General features: G+C 44.2%; 1 protein-coding gene across 2 annotated transcripts in view; it reads right to left on the reverse strand.

Moving 5' to 3' along the window:
* The window catches only part of GLMN (glomulin, FKBP associated protein), a 318,240-nt gene that overhangs the window by 59,062 nt on the left and 240,224 nt on the right, over positions 1–18,954 (reverse strand). For both annotated transcript variants that reach the window (XM_069232351.1, XM_069232352.1), the window contains one exon: positions 15,085–15,148. In XM_069232351.1, coding sequence (XP_069088452.1) covers positions 15,085–15,148 — 64 coding nt within the window. The remainder of the gene's footprint in view (positions 1–15,084; positions 15,149–18,954) is intronic.

The raw sequence follows: 18,954 nt of genomic DNA on the forward strand, positions 1-18,954 counted from the left end.
GTATTCCACCAAACAATGCCAAAATTATAGGAAAGCAGCCAAACACACTTGAATGGATGGCCGATGGAATGACTCCGAAGACAGCCTGGAAGATGGACACAAATCCAGACCCCACAGCCTTAAAGAAGTGGACAATCCCAGTATACCAGCTCTCCAAAGTGCTTGGGGAAGTTGGTATTTAATAGGGATTGTATCTCGGCTGATGATCTCGCAATCTGGAAAGCATACTTCTCTCTAGATGATGTCAATGCAACTTGTTTTTGGAACAGTAGCACCTTTAGTCTGCTCAGCTTGTCATAATTTACACTAGCAGTATCAATGTGAGGCCACATTTCTGATACTTTTATCTCTTGTGTGGGGGGAATAAAACTTGACCATAACACGTAATGACCTTAGATACTGAAATTGCGTAGGCAACTCCTGGTCGCATACCGCAACAGCTTTGGTTGCTCAGCACCACATAACTTCTAGTGCACGGCTTTCTAGGACCTAAAAAAAAGTCCTGTAAGTCTATATCCTCGGAAACAGTGTTAAGACGTTCTTTAACTGCAGCTAACGTGTTAGTCTGTACCCATTGTTGGCACAGTCTACCCACACTGTATGTTGTAACTATACCCGTGTGTTGACCCGAGATGAAGCGAGGGTCTGGCCGGCTAATCTTGAAACCCCCTGAGGAATTAAAAAACCGTGCCCGACTTGCATTGGTTTCTACTGGCCAAATTAACCATCCGCCGGGACCAGAAAGTGAAGAGTTATAGGTACCAGCCTGAACCTTTAGTTCTTCCTCTGTAACATTCAGGAAGTATTGCCAATTATTAAACTTTGCTGGTGTGGGGATACTGGGTATATTCATTTATTTTATTTTTGCTAACCCCAGACAGGATGTCTGTTGAATGGTGTCATTTAAAAAGATAATTTGCACAGGAATCAGGCATGCTCTAAATAAAGCTTCCCTACGCTGTATTTGCCAATCTTGTGTTCCCCATACACTCTTTAAATCAACAGTGTTTCTCCAGTATTCGTAACCTTCAACGGCAAGATGGGAAACAAAGGAATCTGAATAAATCAGTTTTGTATAAGTTAGCAAAATTTTCCTAATTTTTGAAGGATGTAATTTGAATCAGTATGTTTTGTATCATGCCCAGAAAAATAAGTAAATTTATCTGAATAATGTTTTAGGCTCCACACTGGTGGTGTTGAACAGTCTTCCCACTGAGTGTAGTTAAGTACTGGTCTATGTCTGTTAGCACGGTGCAGGTAGTAATGTCCCCTGTTGTTATAGCAGAACATTTCACCATAATTCATTATATTCGTATACACATCATCACTTTCAAATTGAATAGTCCTTCATTTCAGTTAACGTAAAATCAACTGTCTGGACATCCCAATCATCAGATGCAACACCAGGTGCAATAACATCAGTCACAGAAATTTTGAAGACATAGGGAATTTGAATAACCTCAGTAGGCCCGAATAAATCAAATGGAACGTTGTCCCACACAATCCCATCAGGAATAGGTACAGCTGAAATGTTCACAAGGGACAAGTCTCTTCGTACCTTATGTGAGGAATGATATGGAGTTAAGACTTCATCCACAGGCTCAACAAAGGAGCGTTCAGGAAGGTAATGACCGTTTATAAGTAAAAAGAAAACAGTCACGAAACCAATCCATGGAAATAATGCAAAAAATGTCAAGCAGAACCATAAATAGTTCCATGAGTGAATTAAATAGTTATGTTTAAGCCGTAAGTACAGCTTACGTGTCTCTGATACATTTTTGGTTACTGGAGTGGATGAGTCTGATGAAAAGTCATCAATGTCGATGAAATAACCAGAGGCAGTCTCTGCAAATGCAGGAACATGTGCATCTTCGGTGGATGGATCCCCTCCGCGTGTAGGCTCATAGTAGACAGTGCCGTCAGCCTATACAGTGTTGGTGTAAAAAAACAGCCAAATCCTGGACAGATGCTGTCGTTGAAGTGGTAACTGGAATCAACAAGAGCTAATTTTCCACCCTCCCCACAATCGAGGAGGCATTTGTAGCATTATTGGACATTGTTGTATAGTCCAAAGTAGTGTTGTTATTTCTACTTTGAAGAGGTATGTCCTGTTAGGTAGTGAGAGGGGACCGGGAACTACCCAAGGGACCTCTTGGTCTACTGTGCAGGATCGGCCACATGGTGAAGTTTGATGTCATCAATGGAATTGAATCTGTTTGCTTTGGAACCAGGCAGTGGTGGTAAGATTACAGTTCTGGTACCTTGTACTCCTAGGACTGGGACCGGTGCTCTGTAGGATGGACCGTATTTCTTCTTCACAGCGATCTTTTCACGAACCAGATCGTTCGACTTTCGGAATCCAGACTGTAGAAGTTGTTGGTAAATCCCTTATTCCTAAGGTGGCAGGACTGGTGGATGATTTATCATCACAAAATTGCTGAAGCTCCTGTAAGACAGTGAGACTTTCATTTATGTCAAAAGGTGTATCTGCTGCCACCAAACCAGGGCCATCAAGATCTGAGAAAATACACAGGTATCCCAAAGAGAACCTCATAGGTAGTGCATCCCCCCCCCCCCCCCCCCCAAAAGGACCATCTTGGGAGATTATTCAGTGCTCTTTGGAACCCATATAGGTGATGGAGCCAACTGCGGCCAGAACCTAATACTCTAGCTGTTAAGGACTGCTTTAGATTATGGTTCCTCCTCTCCACGACCAAATTTCTCTCTGGATGGTATGGTGAGGAGTAATGGAGTTCAACACCCATTGTCCCCATGGTGTCCCTGAATGCCTGAGAGGCAAATGCAGGGTCCTGGTCAGAATGGAATCCTGCAACCGCATATGTACCGATAAAGATCAGCAAGTCTTTTATAACAGTTCGAGCGTCAGCCGACAGCTGAGGCCATACCACAGGAATCTAGCACAAGAATCTACAGCAACTAAGATGTATTTGTATGCACCATCAGGTTGGAGTGGACCGCAGTGGTCCAAGTACAAACATTGTAGTGGCCTGCTGGACACTAAGAGGGATGTCTGCGGTGGGCGTTTGATGTTTGAGCACTTAATTTGCTGGCAAATGTCACAAATTGGATGTACTGTTTTGACTGTTTGTATAGACCTGACCACCAGAAACGTTTCTGTAAGAGTGTTACTGTGGCCGAAATACCAGCATGAGCAGAAGCGACACCCTCATGCGCTGCCTTTATTAGATCTATTCTCCGGTCTTGATTGGGGAATCGCTCATCTCCAATCCCAGGAAGTGTAGCACATGCAACATTCTGTGCACTGATGCGGTAAGAGTATTTTGTAGAGTATGCTTTTGGAAGAAGCTTGCCTTCAGCTGAAGCTTTCACAGCAGTCATAATTTCACTATCCAATCTCGTCTGTGAATGAGTCACTGCAGCCAAAGAAGCCGTAGCTACTGCAGACTTGGCTGCTTCATCGGCTAAAGTATTGCTGATAATGTGTACTCCTACACGTTGGTGGCCCAATGTATGTACTACATGGACACAAGGTAGCTTAAGATCAGCCACCCTCCCCCACAGAGTTCTGTGTTTTATGGTGTTCCCTTTGGAATCTTTGAACCTGTTCAATTGCCACTGATTAAAATATTAATTGTAAGACTGGAAGCAGTAGTATGAGTCACAGACAATTAAAGTCAGCAATCCTGGCTCTGTGTGTTCTAGCGCTAAAATAAGGGCTTTGAGTTCAGCCAGCTGAGTGTGCAGTCCCCTAAGGTCTGTGTGTAGGTACTGTGAGGGTGGAAGATTTCATCCTTCATCACTCCCGCTCACAGCCACGCAAGCGGCTGAGTATTGATGTTTCGTACCTACAGCTGGTTGTGCTGAACCATCAGTATAAATGACAGTATGTTATCTGTCAAGTGGCAAAATATCTAGAGGAGCGGGTACTCCTGTCCGTATTGGAGAAATTTGTGTGTCTGAAGTTTTGGATCAAAGATGTAGTCATCATAGGTGGCAGTCAGGGAGGTTGCCCACTGAATCCAGCGTGGATGCAATGCTTTAGCGTTAGGAACGCTTGCTTTGATGACGGCCTCTAAGGCTGGGTCCGGGTTAACAACAATGATGCGTTTCCCTTGGGCAAGCGGCCTTTTCTTAATGACAGCCATCTGAACTGCAGTTAGATTTTTTTGTGTGGGTGCAAAACGTTGTTCTGCATTTGAGTATAAATGGGATTTATTTGCTATGGGCACTGTGTCGCCTTCGTTAAAGGTGACAAAAGTGAACCCAATGGCACCAGCTATTTTGATGACCAAATTTGTTTTATTATCGCAAGTGTTTTGATTCTAGCATGTCCTGTTGCAATTCCCTTAAGATGCGTGTGTGTTCAACTGTCCAGTGTGCTAGAAAAATCAGGACGTATTAAATTATAGAGTGGCTTGATACGTTGTGCATAGTCAGGAATGTATGTTCTGCCAAAGTTAAAGAAACCAAGTAGGGACTGTAGTTTCTTTAGAATGTTAGGTGGGTGAAGTTGTGCCCATTTCTCTAGAAAGTGCGGGCCAGGGTCTTCCCCTCGTTTGAAAGCTTATGTCCCAGGAACAACACGCTGGGAAAGGCTATTTCAGTTTTTCTAAAATTAAGTTTGTAGCCAAGGGCTGTGAATCCCAAAACGGTCCGATCAACACTGGCCAGATGAATGTTGAGGTCGTCATCTGTGAGAGAGATGTCATCCACGTAGGACAACGCCTCAGAATCAATATCATGCACTATTGATGTTACACGGGCTGAGAACAGCCCTGGGCTGCTCTTGTAGCCTTGGGGCAAACAGCAGAAGCTTTTTTGTGAGCCAAATGAGAATGCACTCAGGTCCCGACATTCATGTGCTAAGTTCTGGCAGAAGAAACCGTTGGAAATATCCATGTTGTTTTGTATTTTGTGCGCACTATGTTATTAATTAGTGCTGTGCTATGTGAATTTTGTACAGTGTATATACGTGTATGACTGTTTAAGTGTCTATAATCTAAGACTATTCTGTAGGAATGGTCTGGTTTTGTAACAGGGAATAACGGGTTATTCATTGCAGAGACACAGGGCTCAATTACTCCCTGGTATTCGAGCTGAGTGGGGATCTCCCACACCGGAGCTTTTGCTTCTTGTTTAACAGGATATTGTGGCTGAGGCTGGGGTGTAGACCTGATAGGTATTACATTGCAAGAGAGTCCTTGTCCCAATCTACATGGTTGCGTTACAACACAGGTGCCTGCGCCAGAGCCCAATTGACAGCGTAGGCTTGTTTTACCGCCTTCGGAACAAAATCAGAGAAAGAAGGCAAAATGACATCTTCCCCATGTGGGAGCTTACAGACATGCTCAGGTAGCCAGTCCCTTTCGGCCAGCAGGATATCACAAGTAAGTTCATCCTAAAATATCATACCAATGATGCACTCTATGTCTCCTTCAATTTGGATATTTAAATCATAAACCCTCTCGGGTGGGAGAACGTGCCCGTCCACAGTCTCAACTGCACTGAAATCGCTAGTTGCTGTCGCATCCAGATGATCTTTCAGACTCTGGTGACATATCGTGACCTCTGCTGCGCTGCCTAACAGTGTCACTGCCCACGTCTTGTTCTTCAGCAATGTTCTCAAGTGTACTGGCATTTTTAATTGACAGTGCTGCCATCTTTTTCTTTTTAAACTGTGGTTTTTGTTGTGGGGACTGATCTTCTTTTTTTGTCCGAAGACTGTGGTGAATATTTCTTCTGTTTCACGTATTCAGGACATCGATCAGGACGGCCACCTCTCTCGCTACTCTGGTGCGTCCTGAAAGGAACGAGAGGGACGTGAATCAGTATATCTGTCAGGAGTTTTTATATTTTCTCTATTTATATATTCTCCGAATGTGGAGAATCTGCTCTATCTATCTTTAAATTGTTTTTGTTTATCCCAGTGCTTCTTAGAACCCTCCTGTGCTTGTTTAGTACCTTCCCTAGGGGTGGTACTCTGTAATTTAAGCTTCTTCTGCTTGGCTTCCAAACTATCCCATCCTATACTGGTATAGGTGTTGGGAGATAATTTTCTGTAGCTCTTTCTCCTGGTCCAAATGCGGAATCTCTCTGAGACGCTGGCGTATAGCCAGTGCTAATGCTTCCCCTTTAATATTACTGAGTATGATTGAGGAGACTGCGTTGAAGTTACACATTAATTTCATCCCCAAATCTAGGGCTGGTGCAGCCCCCTGCTCATTCTATATTTCTTTTAACACTTCCAGTAAATTGGCAAGTGTTGACGTACCATGTGTGGTAGTATAAATTGCAGCGAAGACTGTAGCCCATGTGGCACAGTCATCCACAGAGGGAACCATCCTGAAGGTCAAGCACATTGTGAGAATTCTGTTTTTGCTGAAGTCCCGTATGCGGGAACACAGCTTCCAGCTGATTTGTTTTCTGTGCTATCCAGAACGGAGTTTTCTCTCGTTCTGTGGGTACTATACCCATGAGAGTATGCACTGTTTGTGGATTAATCCCAGTAGCCAGTTGGTATCCAGGAGGTGCTGGTGGTGCTGTACGTGCTGGTGTAGTGTTAAGAGTTTGCATAACGAACTGAACAAGACGTCTATAGAGTGTTACTAGCTCTATGTATAAGTTTCGTAGGTCTGCTGCGTGCATGTTTTGTATACCTGGGTGAGGTGTGTATGTGGCAAACATAGGCCACGTTGGTCCGACCTTACAGAAGGGACCTAATCTCACAGGTTGTATTACGTGCGGTAGGGCGCCATTAAGCCAGTTCTGATGATCTTGGTAAGTAATCGGGATTTCAAGATACTGGTATCCTTGGTACCATTGAGGTATGTTTGCAATTCTGTAAGTATGGAATGTGAATGATCTGTGGTCTTCCTCTGGAAAGGTGACCCAAGAGTAGAATGTTTCTGTTTGGTAGGCTTCACTAACTTCTACTATGAATGTAACATCCCCGCCCTCATCTGTTAAGCCATGCGCTACTAGGTGTAGTGTTAATGGTTGTCTAGCATTCTCAGGACTGTCTATGGCATTAGCCATGCTTTGAAGTGGGTAAAGAGATGGAACACCAAATGGGGGAAAAATTCCTTTTATGAGTTTCAGCTCAAACAACCTCCAGGCTAATTAGGTACTCCCCGTTCAGCTGAGGAGGATCTTCCCCAAGACCACGGACGTCTACGTATAATAGTACTTAGGGTACCTGTATGTGAGACAATGATAGGGTATCCGTAAATGAGTGCCTAAACACCATTGCTGATGGCGTCATGTCGTAGTTTTACTCTTGCTCTAGGCAAGACTGCTAGTTCAAGGATGACAGTACTTATGTTTGTAGGTAACTATGCCCGTCCTACAACAAGTCGCAACTGTCATCCCAACCCTCCTGGCTCACAAGCAGCATCTCACCAAAAACCCAAACAGTAAAAGGTGATTTGTGACAGTCTTTATGCATGGATTCAAGAGTGTGACATCTCAGGGAGTGTCGTGGTTAAAGGAGATTACCCCTTTCTCACATGAACAACATGTCTCAATCAAACACAGGCAATGAAGAAGATGCAGTAATGTTTCAATAGGTTTTATTTAACAAAACTGCAATCTGCGATAAGTTGCATGGGGTGCAATGATTAGGATGATGAATAATGGAATGTGTCACCAGCAGGCTGCAGGAGGCCATGAGGCCCAGCAGCCACAGAGTCATTCTCACCAAAATCCAGGATAAAGGTTAAAACATCTGTATCATGGCCTGAATATCCGGGACTCGCTGCTCGGGAGGATAAGCCTCAAGCAGCACTGTGTCCAGAACAGCTCAGATGAAAGGGAGCATCTGAGAGGAGTCAAGTGTGACTTTGGCATGTTTATAGTAAACGCCAGCGAATGCAGGAGGTCCGCCATATTTTGGAGTTGGGAGACAACAGCCTGGGGCTAGCCCACCTTCGACAGCCAGTCATCGAGATAGGGGAAGACTGAAACCTCTGATCTGCACAGATGAGCTGCTACCATTGCCATCACCTTGGTGAACAACCGGGAGGCCCTGGTAAGGCCAAAGGGGAGCATGGTGAACTGAAAGTGCTGGACCTACTGTGAACCGCAAGTAACGTCTGTGCAGGATGGGGATGTGGAAGCAGGCATCCTGCAAGTCCAACGCTACCATCAAGTTTCCCGGGTCCAGGGAAGATAGAACCTGAGCCAGAGTGAGCATTCTGAACTTCTCCTTTCTGAGGAAGCGATTGAGGGACCAAAGGTCTTGGATAGGGCGGAGTTCTTTGTCCTTTTTGGGCACCAGAAAGTAGCGAGAATAACAACCACGACCTACTTCTGCCACAGGGACCCTCACTATGGCTCCCTTGGCCAAAAGAGCCGAAACCTCTTCGCAGAGAAGTGCCAAGTGATCCTCTGTCATCCAATTGTAGGATGGTGGCATCATATAGGGGTAATGTTGAAGGGGAGGGAGTAGCACCTTTGGAGTAGCTGCAAAAAAACACCAGTCTGAAATGATGGACTGCCAGCAGAGAAGGTGATGGCGGATCCGGCCTTCAACTGGTCCCTGGTGGGGAAGCTTACGAAGAAAACAGAAGAGGGCCCCTATACAAAAGAATATGAGGGCAGACAACAACAGGGGAAAACACAACATGGAAATACACAAAATAGACAGCCCCGTATGATACGGTCCAGAAATAATTAAAAGATAAAATATTATGAGCCCTTGAACGGTAAATTATACATGTTTATTAAATATCTCTTAATAAAACAGATACTTTGAAAGCATCAAATTCAATGTGATTTTCAGATAAACATGTTCTCAATTAATATTAACACCCCAGCAATGTAAATTGTTATATATACAGCATAGGCCTAGATACCCACACAAATAAAAAACATACATTGCCCACTTAGGGTGACAAATGCAAAAAGAACAGGTGATGGCCGGAATGCAGAACAAATCAAACATTCACTCCCAGTCACAGATCATAATTTTTTGCACACCATGCCATTCCAGTTTGAACCAAGCCATATCCAAATCTATCTTGACCATACTTCCAATGGGAACAGTCCAAACGATGGAATAAACCAAGATCTGTGACTGCTGGTGAATTTGTTTTTATTTATTCAGCATTCTGTATATCATCTGTTCTTTTTGCTTTTGTCGCCCTAAGTGGGAAAGGTATGTCCAGACCGGGGCTCACTGTGGCACTGGATTCAAGGTAACCTGACTGATGATGAGTGATACCCTGAAACCGGTCCCAGGATGCTTGTTTCCGTTCCAGGGACAACCTGACCTGGCAGTTCAGGCTGGACTGTTCCCATGAGGAGCAGGGTCAGGACCGATTTGCATATGGCTGGGTCCAAACTGGGGTGCCGTGGCGAGTAAAAAATTTTTTTTTTAAATGATGGATTAAAGCCACATCTATGACTGGGGCTGAATGTTTGATTTGTTCAGCATTCCGTCCATCATCTGTTCTTTTTCTTTTTGTCGCCTTTACTGGGGAGGGTATGCCCAGACATGGTCCTGTGTTCACTGTGCCACTGGATTCAAGCGAGCCTGGCTGATAAGGGGTGATACCCTGAAATTGGTCACGGGATGCTTCTTTCCTGTCCAGAGAGGATCTGGCTTGGCAGTTTTGGCTGGAATCTTCCCATGAGGAGCAGGGGCAAGACTGATTTGCATATGGCTGCGTCCAAACTGCGTTAGCATGGTGAGCAACAAAAACAATGGATTAAACCAAGATCCATGACGGGGGTGAATGTTTAATTTATTCAGCATTCCGTCCGTCATCTGTTCTTTTTGCCCGTAATCCCTACAGAAGGTACAGCATTTCCATTCTTATGTGGACAGTCTCACACAGAATGTAAGCAAACATCAAACATGCTAAAACATACTATTCTTTTACATTCACAAGCCATAAAAAAACCAAACATTTTTGGCAAAGGCAAATTGCCATACCATACTGCATTACCACAGTTTTCCCAGTAAAAACAGGAGAAGAAGGTGTCTAAAGTGTAACTATGAAAAGTCCACTGACTTCACATTACTGTGGTTTTCACTTGTTCCTATCCCACGTTAAATGTTCACTTGCAAGTTTGTTACAGTATTTATTCAAACAGCAGTTGCGCAGACTCAGGCGCAAGACCCTAGCCTGCCTCTGCGAAAGAAGTTACTCCTGAAACGGCAGCTTGATCGGAGGACAGATGCTCATTCCCTGGAGTTCTGGGCACCACACTTTCCTGGTCCAATCCGGTGCCATTAAGATGACTTGGGCCCAGTCGTTCTTGATTTTCACAACTGTGGGCAGGATAGGTGGCAGGAGGAAGAAATATAGGAGTTCCGAGCTTAACTCCATGTTGTGAGGAAATGCCTCACTGGCATGGTTACCCCCTAACTTTTTGCCTTTGCTGATGCTAAGTTTTGATTGAAAGTGTGCTGGGACACTGCTAACCAGGCCCCAGCACCCGTGTTCTTTCCCTAAACTGTACCTTTGCTTCCAGAACTGGCACAGCCTTGGCACTCAGATAAGTCCCTTGTAACTGGTACCCTTGGTACCAAGGGCCCTGATGCCAGGGAAGGTCTCTAAGGGCTGCAGCATGTCTTATGCCACCCTGGGGACCCCTCAATCGGCACATGCACACTGCTTCACAGCTTATGTGTGCTGGTGGGGAGAAAATGACTAAGTTGACATGGCACTCCCCTCAGAGTGCCATGCCAACCTCACACTGCCTGTGGCATAGCTAAGTCATCCCCGCACGCAGGCCTTACAGCCCTAGGGCAGGGTGCACTATACCACAGGTGAGGGCATTTGTGCATGAGCACTATGCCCCTACAGTGTCTAAGCAAAACCTTAGTCATTGTAAGTGTAGGGTAACCATAAGAGTATATGGTCTGGGAGTTTGTCAAACACAAACTCCACAGTTCCATAATGGCTACACTGAAATCTGGGAAGTTCGGTATCAAACTTCTCAGCACAATAAATGCACACTGATGCCAGTGTGCAATTTATTGTAACATGCACCCAAGAGGGCATCTTGGATTGGTATTCAGGGGCCATCTCTGACTTCTAGTGTAGGCTGACCAGTTCCTGCCAGCCTGCCACAAACCAGACAAGTTGCTGGCCACATGGGGAGAGTGCCTTTGTCACTCTGTGGCCAGGAACAAAGCCTGTACTGGGTGGAGGTGCTTCACACCTCCCCCTGCAGGAACTGTAACACCTGGTGGTGAGCCTCAAAGGCTCAGCCCTTTTGTTACAGCGCCCCAGGGCATCCCAGCTAGTGGAGATGCCCGCCCCTCAGGCCACTGCCACCACTTATGGCAGCAAGGCTGGAGGAGATAATGAGAAAAACAAGGAGGAGTCACCCACCACTCAGGACAGCCCTTAAGGTGTCCTGAGCTGAGGTGACCCCTGCCTTTAGAAATCCTCCATCTTAGTTTTGGAGGATTCCCCCAATAGGATTAGGGATGTACCCCCCCTCCCCACATGGAGGAGGCACAAAGAGGGTGTAGCCACCCTCCAGGACACTAGCCATTGGCTACTGCCCTCCCAGACCTAGACACACCCCTAAATCTAGTATGTAGGGGCACCGCAGAACGCGGGAAATCAGATTCCTGCAACCTGAGGAAACAAGAAGGACTGCTGACCTACAAGCCTGCAGAGAAGACGGAACACGACAACTGCTTTGCCCCAGCCCTACCGGCCTGTCTCCTGACTCGAAAGACTACAACCAGCGACGCATCTGACAAGGACCAGTGGCCTCTGAAGCCTCAGAGGACTGCCCTGGACTAAAGGACCAAGAAACTCCCATGAGCAGCGGCTCTGCTCAACAACAGCAACTTCTTTGCAACAAAAAAGCAACTTTTAATGAACTCACGTTTGCCGCCGGAAGCGTGAGACTTCCCACTCTGCATCCGATGCCCCCGGCTCTAGATCCAGAGAACAAACACCCCAGGGAGGACTCCCCGGCGACTGCCACCCCGTGAGTAGCCTGAGACGACCGCCCTGGGCCCTCACAGCAACGCCTGCAGAGAGAATCCAGAGGCTCCCCCTGACCGTGACTGCCTGTAACAAGGGACCTGACGCCTGGACCAAGCACTGCACCCGCAGCCCACAGGACCTAAAGGAACTGAACCTCAGTGCAAGAGTGACCCCCAGGCGACCCTCTGCCTAGCCCAGGTGGTGGCTGTCCTGAGAAGCCCCCCCAGTGCCTGCCTGCGCCGCTAGAAAGGCGCCCGGGTCCCTCCATTGTTTCCTATCTAAAACCCAGCACCTGCTTTGCACACTGCACCCGGCCGCCCCTGTGCCGCTGAGGGTGTGTTTTGTGTGCCTACTTGTGTCCACCCCAGTGCTCTACAAAACCCCCCTGGTCTGCCCCCGAGGACGCGGGTACTTACCTGCTGGCAGACTGCAACCGGAGCACCCCTGTTCTCCATAGGCGCCTATGTGTTTTGGGCACCTCTTTGACCCCTGCACCTGACTGGCCCTGAGCTGCTGGTGTGGTAACTTTGGGGTTGCCTTGAAACCCACCGGTGGGCTGCCTATGCCAAGGAACTGAGACTTGTAAGTGTTTTACTTACCTGACAAACTAACCATTACTTACCTCCCCCAGGAACTGTTGATTTTTGCAGTGTCCACTTTTAAAATAGCTTATTGCCATTTTAACAAAAGCTGTATATGTTATTGCTCTAATTCAAAGTTCCTAACTCACCTGTGTGAAGTACCTTGCATTTTGTGTGTTTACTTCAAATCTTGAACCTGTGGTTCTTAAAATAAACTAAGAAAATATATTTTTCCATATAAAAACCTATTGGCCTGGAGTAAGTCTTTGAGTGTGTGTTCCTCATTTATTGCCTGTGTGTGTACAACAAATGCTTAACACCACCCTCTGATAAGCCTACTGCTCGACCACACTACCACAAAATAGAGCATTAGAATTATCTAATTTTGCCACTATCTTACCTCGAAGGGGAACCCTTGGACTCTGTGCACACTATTTCTTACTTTGAAATAGTATATACAGAGCCAACTTCCTACAGTAGTGCATGTGTGTAATGGTGTCCCCGCACTCACAAAGTCCGGGGAAATGGCCCTGATCTATGTGGGGGCACCTTTGCTAGTGCAAGGGTGCCCTCACACTTAGTAACTTTGCACCTAACCTTCAGCAAGTGAAGGTTAGACATAAAGGTGACTTATAAGTTACTTAAGTGCAGTGAAAATGGCTGTGAAATAACGTGTGTGTTATATCACGCAGGCTGCAATGGCAGACCTGTGCAAGGGTTTGTTTGAGCTCCCTATGGGTGGCAATATGGATCTCCTGGAACCCCAATGCCCTGGGTACCTAGGTACCATATACTAGGGACTTATACAGGGGGTCCAGTATGGCAATTGAAATTGGTAAATGAAGTCACTGGCCTACAGTGACAAATTGAAAAGCAGAGAGAGCATAAGCACTGAGGTTCTGATTGGCAGAGCCTCAGTGACACAGTTAGGTACTTCACAGGCATACACATTAGGCCACAAACTATGAGCACTGGGGTCCTGGCTAGAAGGATCCCAGTGAGACAGGCAAAACACACCGACATATAGTTTTTTATCTATGAGCACTGGGGTCCTGGCTAGCAGGATCCCAGTGACACAGTAAAAACACACTGACACACTCACAAACAGGCCAAAAGTGGGGGGTAACCATGCTAGAAAGAGTCTACTTTCCTACAGTCGTTCTTTGCTTAAAGATTGGCTATTCGCTAGTAAAGAAGGTTTCTCCTGAAGGTATTAGGACCCATTCCACCAGGGCCAAGTCTGCCACTTCGGCTTTAGCTAGAGGTGTGCCAGTTGTTGATATTTGTAAGGCAGCAACTTAGGCTTCCTCCATACTTTTGCAAAGCATTATTGTTTAGACTCGGAAGTTAGGAGGGATGGCCACTGTGCACGTTCTGTTTTGCACGACTTCTTGGTTGGACCAGTCGGGCACCCACCTCCGGGTGCGGGACAGCTTTGGGATTCTATTCATAAGGTAGTTGTATCCATCAGAAGAACAAGTTACTTACATTCAGTAACACTTTTTCTGGTGGATACAGTAGCTACCTGTGTATTCCTCACAGTCATACCCGCCTCCCCGTTGCCTGTCTGGTCATACCAAGACTGTTTATTATAAAAATGTATGTATATTTTTGTTTTTATATAAACAGATATTGTGATTTATATATCTATTTGTGAGCATATATATATTTATTTCTGTTGGATTGGCACATGTTGTGCCTGTGAGGTTGTTATTCACCTGTTCACCTCGAAAGCTTGTAAAAAATGGTGAAACTGACATCAGCACGCCGGCGAGGATTTCTTATGGCTCCAATGACGTCAAATGGAGTTGCGTGCGGAGGCGTGCAATTGTGACGTCCTCGTTAACGTGAGGAGCTAGGAAGAAAATTTCCGTTGAATGCTGGTGCTTTGGAAGAATTCATAAGGTGAGGAATCCACAGGTAGCTACTGTATCCACCAGAAAAAGCGTTACCGAAGGTAAGTAACTTGTTCATTTAGCTCCCTCAAGAATGCTAAACATAATGCATTAGCTGTAACTGCTCAAACCAGCATTTGAATCCACTTCATAACCTCTTTTTTGCTATCACTAGGTGTCTGGCCATCACAAAATTATCTCTAGACTAACCTAAAAAGGCTTAGCACACAGTGTGCTTAGCATATAAAGGCTTAATGTTCTACATGGTCATTTTCTGCTTCTTTTCATTCCAACCAGTGATGATAATAAAGTTCGGAACTGCTGTGGATAACTTTTTCTTAACCTAAGTTAGCATGATATAGAAATAAACTTGAAAATCAATGTGGACTTGACAGTGCCTTGTGAAATCGATTTGAATAATTGTGATGGAGATCGATCTACGTTTTTGTAAAATTCGCAGCATTTTCTACAAGAGTTATCTTAACTGGTTACAAATTGTTCTGTGTAGTAGTTGTTTACACAATCCCAAGAAACCCAGCAACACTGCAGTATCTTTGACATCAAGTGACCTACAGAAAACTAAACAAAACATAAATATACAGTTTGTAAAAGTTTTAAAAAACTGAAATGAAAACACAAGTTTTAATTTGTACTCCATACTTTCCAACTTACTTGATTATCATCCTCACTGTTTCTAATTGTTAAGTACCTCAGCAGGTTCAGTGAAGCCATTATCCTATAAATTAAAAAAGATTGGTATTGTCATACATTGTCTAAAGAACGTTTGCAAAATAGATATATATGTGATTAAAATGTGAATGAAAGTTTTCTCCCTCAATCACCTAACTTTCCACATCAGTTGAAGCTCATTAATTCTGAACCCTTATGTATTCTGCTGGAAAAATAGATTTAGATATGGTTATGTAAAAATGGAGCTATCTTAATGGGCGAACCAAGCTTTAATTTAAAAAAATAAAATAAATGGCAACTTGAGTACACTGTGCCCCATTTACATTTACGAGGAGTGTGTATAGCTTAGTAAAATAGCTGTATGTTTTACAGAGCAAGAGAACATCAAAAATAGATTAAAAGTAATGGCACGATGGAAATATCCCATTCTAGGAAGTAGACACTGCTCAGAGCTTTTGAATCATTCGTACAGGGTCACTGCTTGTGGTCTTTTTGGATATGCCTGGACATGCCAAATCTAGCACAATACCTACATCTATGCCTACTCAGTGGTGCTCTACATCAGAGTATGTCAGTCAGCCCCCCTTAGGGACATCTGCTTAGGACATCTAGGGCTGGATTACAACTTTGGAGGAAGGTGTTAATCCGTCCCAAATGTGACGGATATACCACCAGCCGTATTACGAGTCCATTATATCCTATGGAACTTGTAATACGCTGGTGGTATATCCGTCACATTTGGGACGGGTTAACACTTTCTCCAAAGTTGTAATCAGGCCCCTAGTGTTCCCCAGTCTTTTTAAATATCATGCGGCATTGAGTTTTAATAGTTTAACTAACATACACTTGAGCAACCAAGAAACACACCTGTCACAGTGCTACTCCTAAATAAGGAAAGGATCATCTGGATTCATACAGTATATTTTCTTCATTGTATGAGTGTTTGATTGTTAAATAGAAATCTCGTTTTTTTTCTAAATCATGAAACACATTGGTGTTCTGGATTCTGAAGCGAAGCTCTGGCTTGCTAGCAACAAACGGCACCCTAAGCAAATCGCATCTACAAATCTATTTCATTTTATGTTAAACTTGAATTTGTATTTGAATTTGGTGGCTCATTTATCTTGGCGCCCTATTCAACTGGCAAGTAGATATACCTGAAGCAGTCGAGTCTCTTGATTCATAACATAATAACTGCTGAGACCTTTACAATCAGCATCAATCAACTGGGAATCACTCAAATGTGCTATTTGATCCTTCTAATCTAGACATCTCTTTTACTTTTAAGGTTCCCAACCACATGAAGGCCAAAGGGTTATTGCACTACCACTGATCTTTGTTGACTCATTTCCTTCTTAATCTTACATCCTCCCCATTAATTACACTTTTAATTTATCAGGTACATGGGAAACCTAGTTCTGATAAGTTACATCTGCTTCACCTTTTTATTGCTTTTATTAAATATACCACTTTCAAGATTCTACTGAATGGATGAAAGGCAATAAGGGCAAATCTGTTGATGATGTAAGCCAAGAATATTTTCCAGCACTGCTCAGAAAGGCATGCCATGGAATACTGAGCCTCCCTCTACTACTATTCCATGGATAAAGTAGTTAGCCCTAACGTAACTCAGACTGCAAGCTCTAGCAGCAATACGAAGCAGAAAACTGGTCACAAAGAGTTATGGGTTTCATAACAGACGTTCCTACGATATGTTTTGTAATACTGCTTTCAATTAGCATTAAATCCACTTTAGTGGAGCCCCAAAAGCGGAAACGATGGAAGACACGTGATGGAAATTGGAGGCATAGACTGGAGGAGATGGCAGACAGTGTTGTGGCAAAGGTATGGGAAAGGACACATGGCGGAGAAGTGATGCTGGGGGGATGAGAGAAACAACTGAGGGACACGAGACGTACACAGAAGGGATGCTGCACTTGTATATATGAGTAGGAGCTACACAAAGGAAAGAGGAAGTTCATTCATGTGGAAGACAAGGTGTAAAATGTAGAAAATACTACAAAAAGTGGCAATAGACACAAAGGAGATGAAGCATATAGTGAACCTGAAACCATGCTAATCACACTGGAGATGTAACAAATAGTGGAGACAGTGAATGACAACATACATCTATTCGGATCTAACAAAACCCCACTTCCATACATTCCTCCAATCCACACTCATTCCTATATTCTTGGGACTTGACTGAACATAGCCCCCTACCATAAAACAGAATATAACCAAACTCCTCATTGGTTTAACATCTACTAACCCTTAGGAAAAACAACTGCCACCAACATTTTCCCCAAGAACATTTTATCCACAAAGCAGGAACTGCTTCAAATCATTAACCCATCTGTCAAAGCTAAGCTCGTTCCCAGAAGTATTTAAAACAGCAAGAGGATTAAAAAAGCACTGTGACCCTTTGTCATGTGACTCTCACCAAAGTAACAAGACCGTTGAGTTTTGGACAGCAGCACCACCAAGTATAGGGAACTGAGTCCAATCCCAAACTGCGTGGCAGCTGTTGTTTTTGACTAACTAGCAGCACCTCACAGATACCGTAGGTAAAAGTGATTTGTGGCAGCCCATCGCATGACAATCTAAGAATTTTGGGAGAATTTGTGGTGGAAACAGATCATGCCCTGTTCTCTCAGCTACATAAGTCTCACACATCTAATGACAGGCAAAAGCAGATCTTGGTTCAATAGCATTTATTGAAGAAAATGCATTCTATGTAAAAAGGCATGAAATGCGATTATTAGGATGATGAAACCAGACATTATTACAACCGTCACTAAGAAAGTGAAACATAAAATCAGTTCCACCAGATTTGTCACAATAGTGTCACCCAAATTCCTACGCACACTACTAAGATTCGTACATGAGAGCAAGTAGCAGTGATATCCCTAATCCGTCCATCTAATCCCGGGAGTGTAGCACAAGCCCCATAACTGTATTGTAGGTAAAGGAAAGGTTGATTAGTCTGCTGGAAATCCTCGTCTGTGACAGAAGAGGAAGTGCCAAGTTTCTGCTGATACTCCAAAAGCGACGGCCAGCATAAGATGGCGGGTCTGACTGGAATGTCCCCTCTAAGAATACTAAGAGAGCTTGAAGTTTTATAATAAACATTGTGTTATTCTAGAAACTGCCCAGACATGACAACATGCCCCTTTCTGTGTACGGAAGACACTGTACTCTCTGAGCCAGCAATACCTGGGAACCTATCATATGTAGCCTAGGTGCGAACACAGAATGAAAAGTAGTGGAAACCAATGAATAAAAAAGTCCTGCAGAGAAGGACAATAAATACAAATAATAAAACATCACCACTAAAATGATGCCTCACTAAAATAAAAAAAGAAATAAAATGCCAAGTGATTCGGTGATGGGTCACAGGCACTTAGACTAGGCTAAATTAGACAAAAATAAGAGTATGTGCCGAACGACTAACATCACAACACCTCAAGTGCAGAGTAACCAACATCCTATCATAAACTCTTACCCTCTTTCCCTCCATTTGGAAACCACAAAAATGGGTTGCTGTCTAGGCACCAACTATAGCACATCCCTTACAAGAACTTTTTAGCATACTTGCAATCAATATTTCACCCCATTTTACGTTTGGTAATAGCCCCAAAACAATGGGCAATACTTCCTACCTTCTAGAGGCTGCTGGGTCCTATCTTGTGAATTAAATCTGGCATAACATGAACCTTCGCAACTTCAAAACGCCAACTATTACCCAATGCTATGTCACTTGGAATCACCTTGGACACAAATGAACATTTAAGGAACACATTCACACAAAAAAGACATCTTTATACCAGCTCTCCCTGTAAAAGAAAGTGA

Source organism: Pleurodeles waltl, chromosome 4_2 (assembly GCF_031143425.1).
Source record: "Pleurodeles waltl isolate 20211129_DDA chromosome 4_2, aPleWal1.hap1.20221129, whole genome shotgun sequence".
Taxonomy (NCBI): domain Eukaryota; kingdom Metazoa; phylum Chordata; class Amphibia; order Caudata; family Salamandridae; genus Pleurodeles; species Pleurodeles waltl.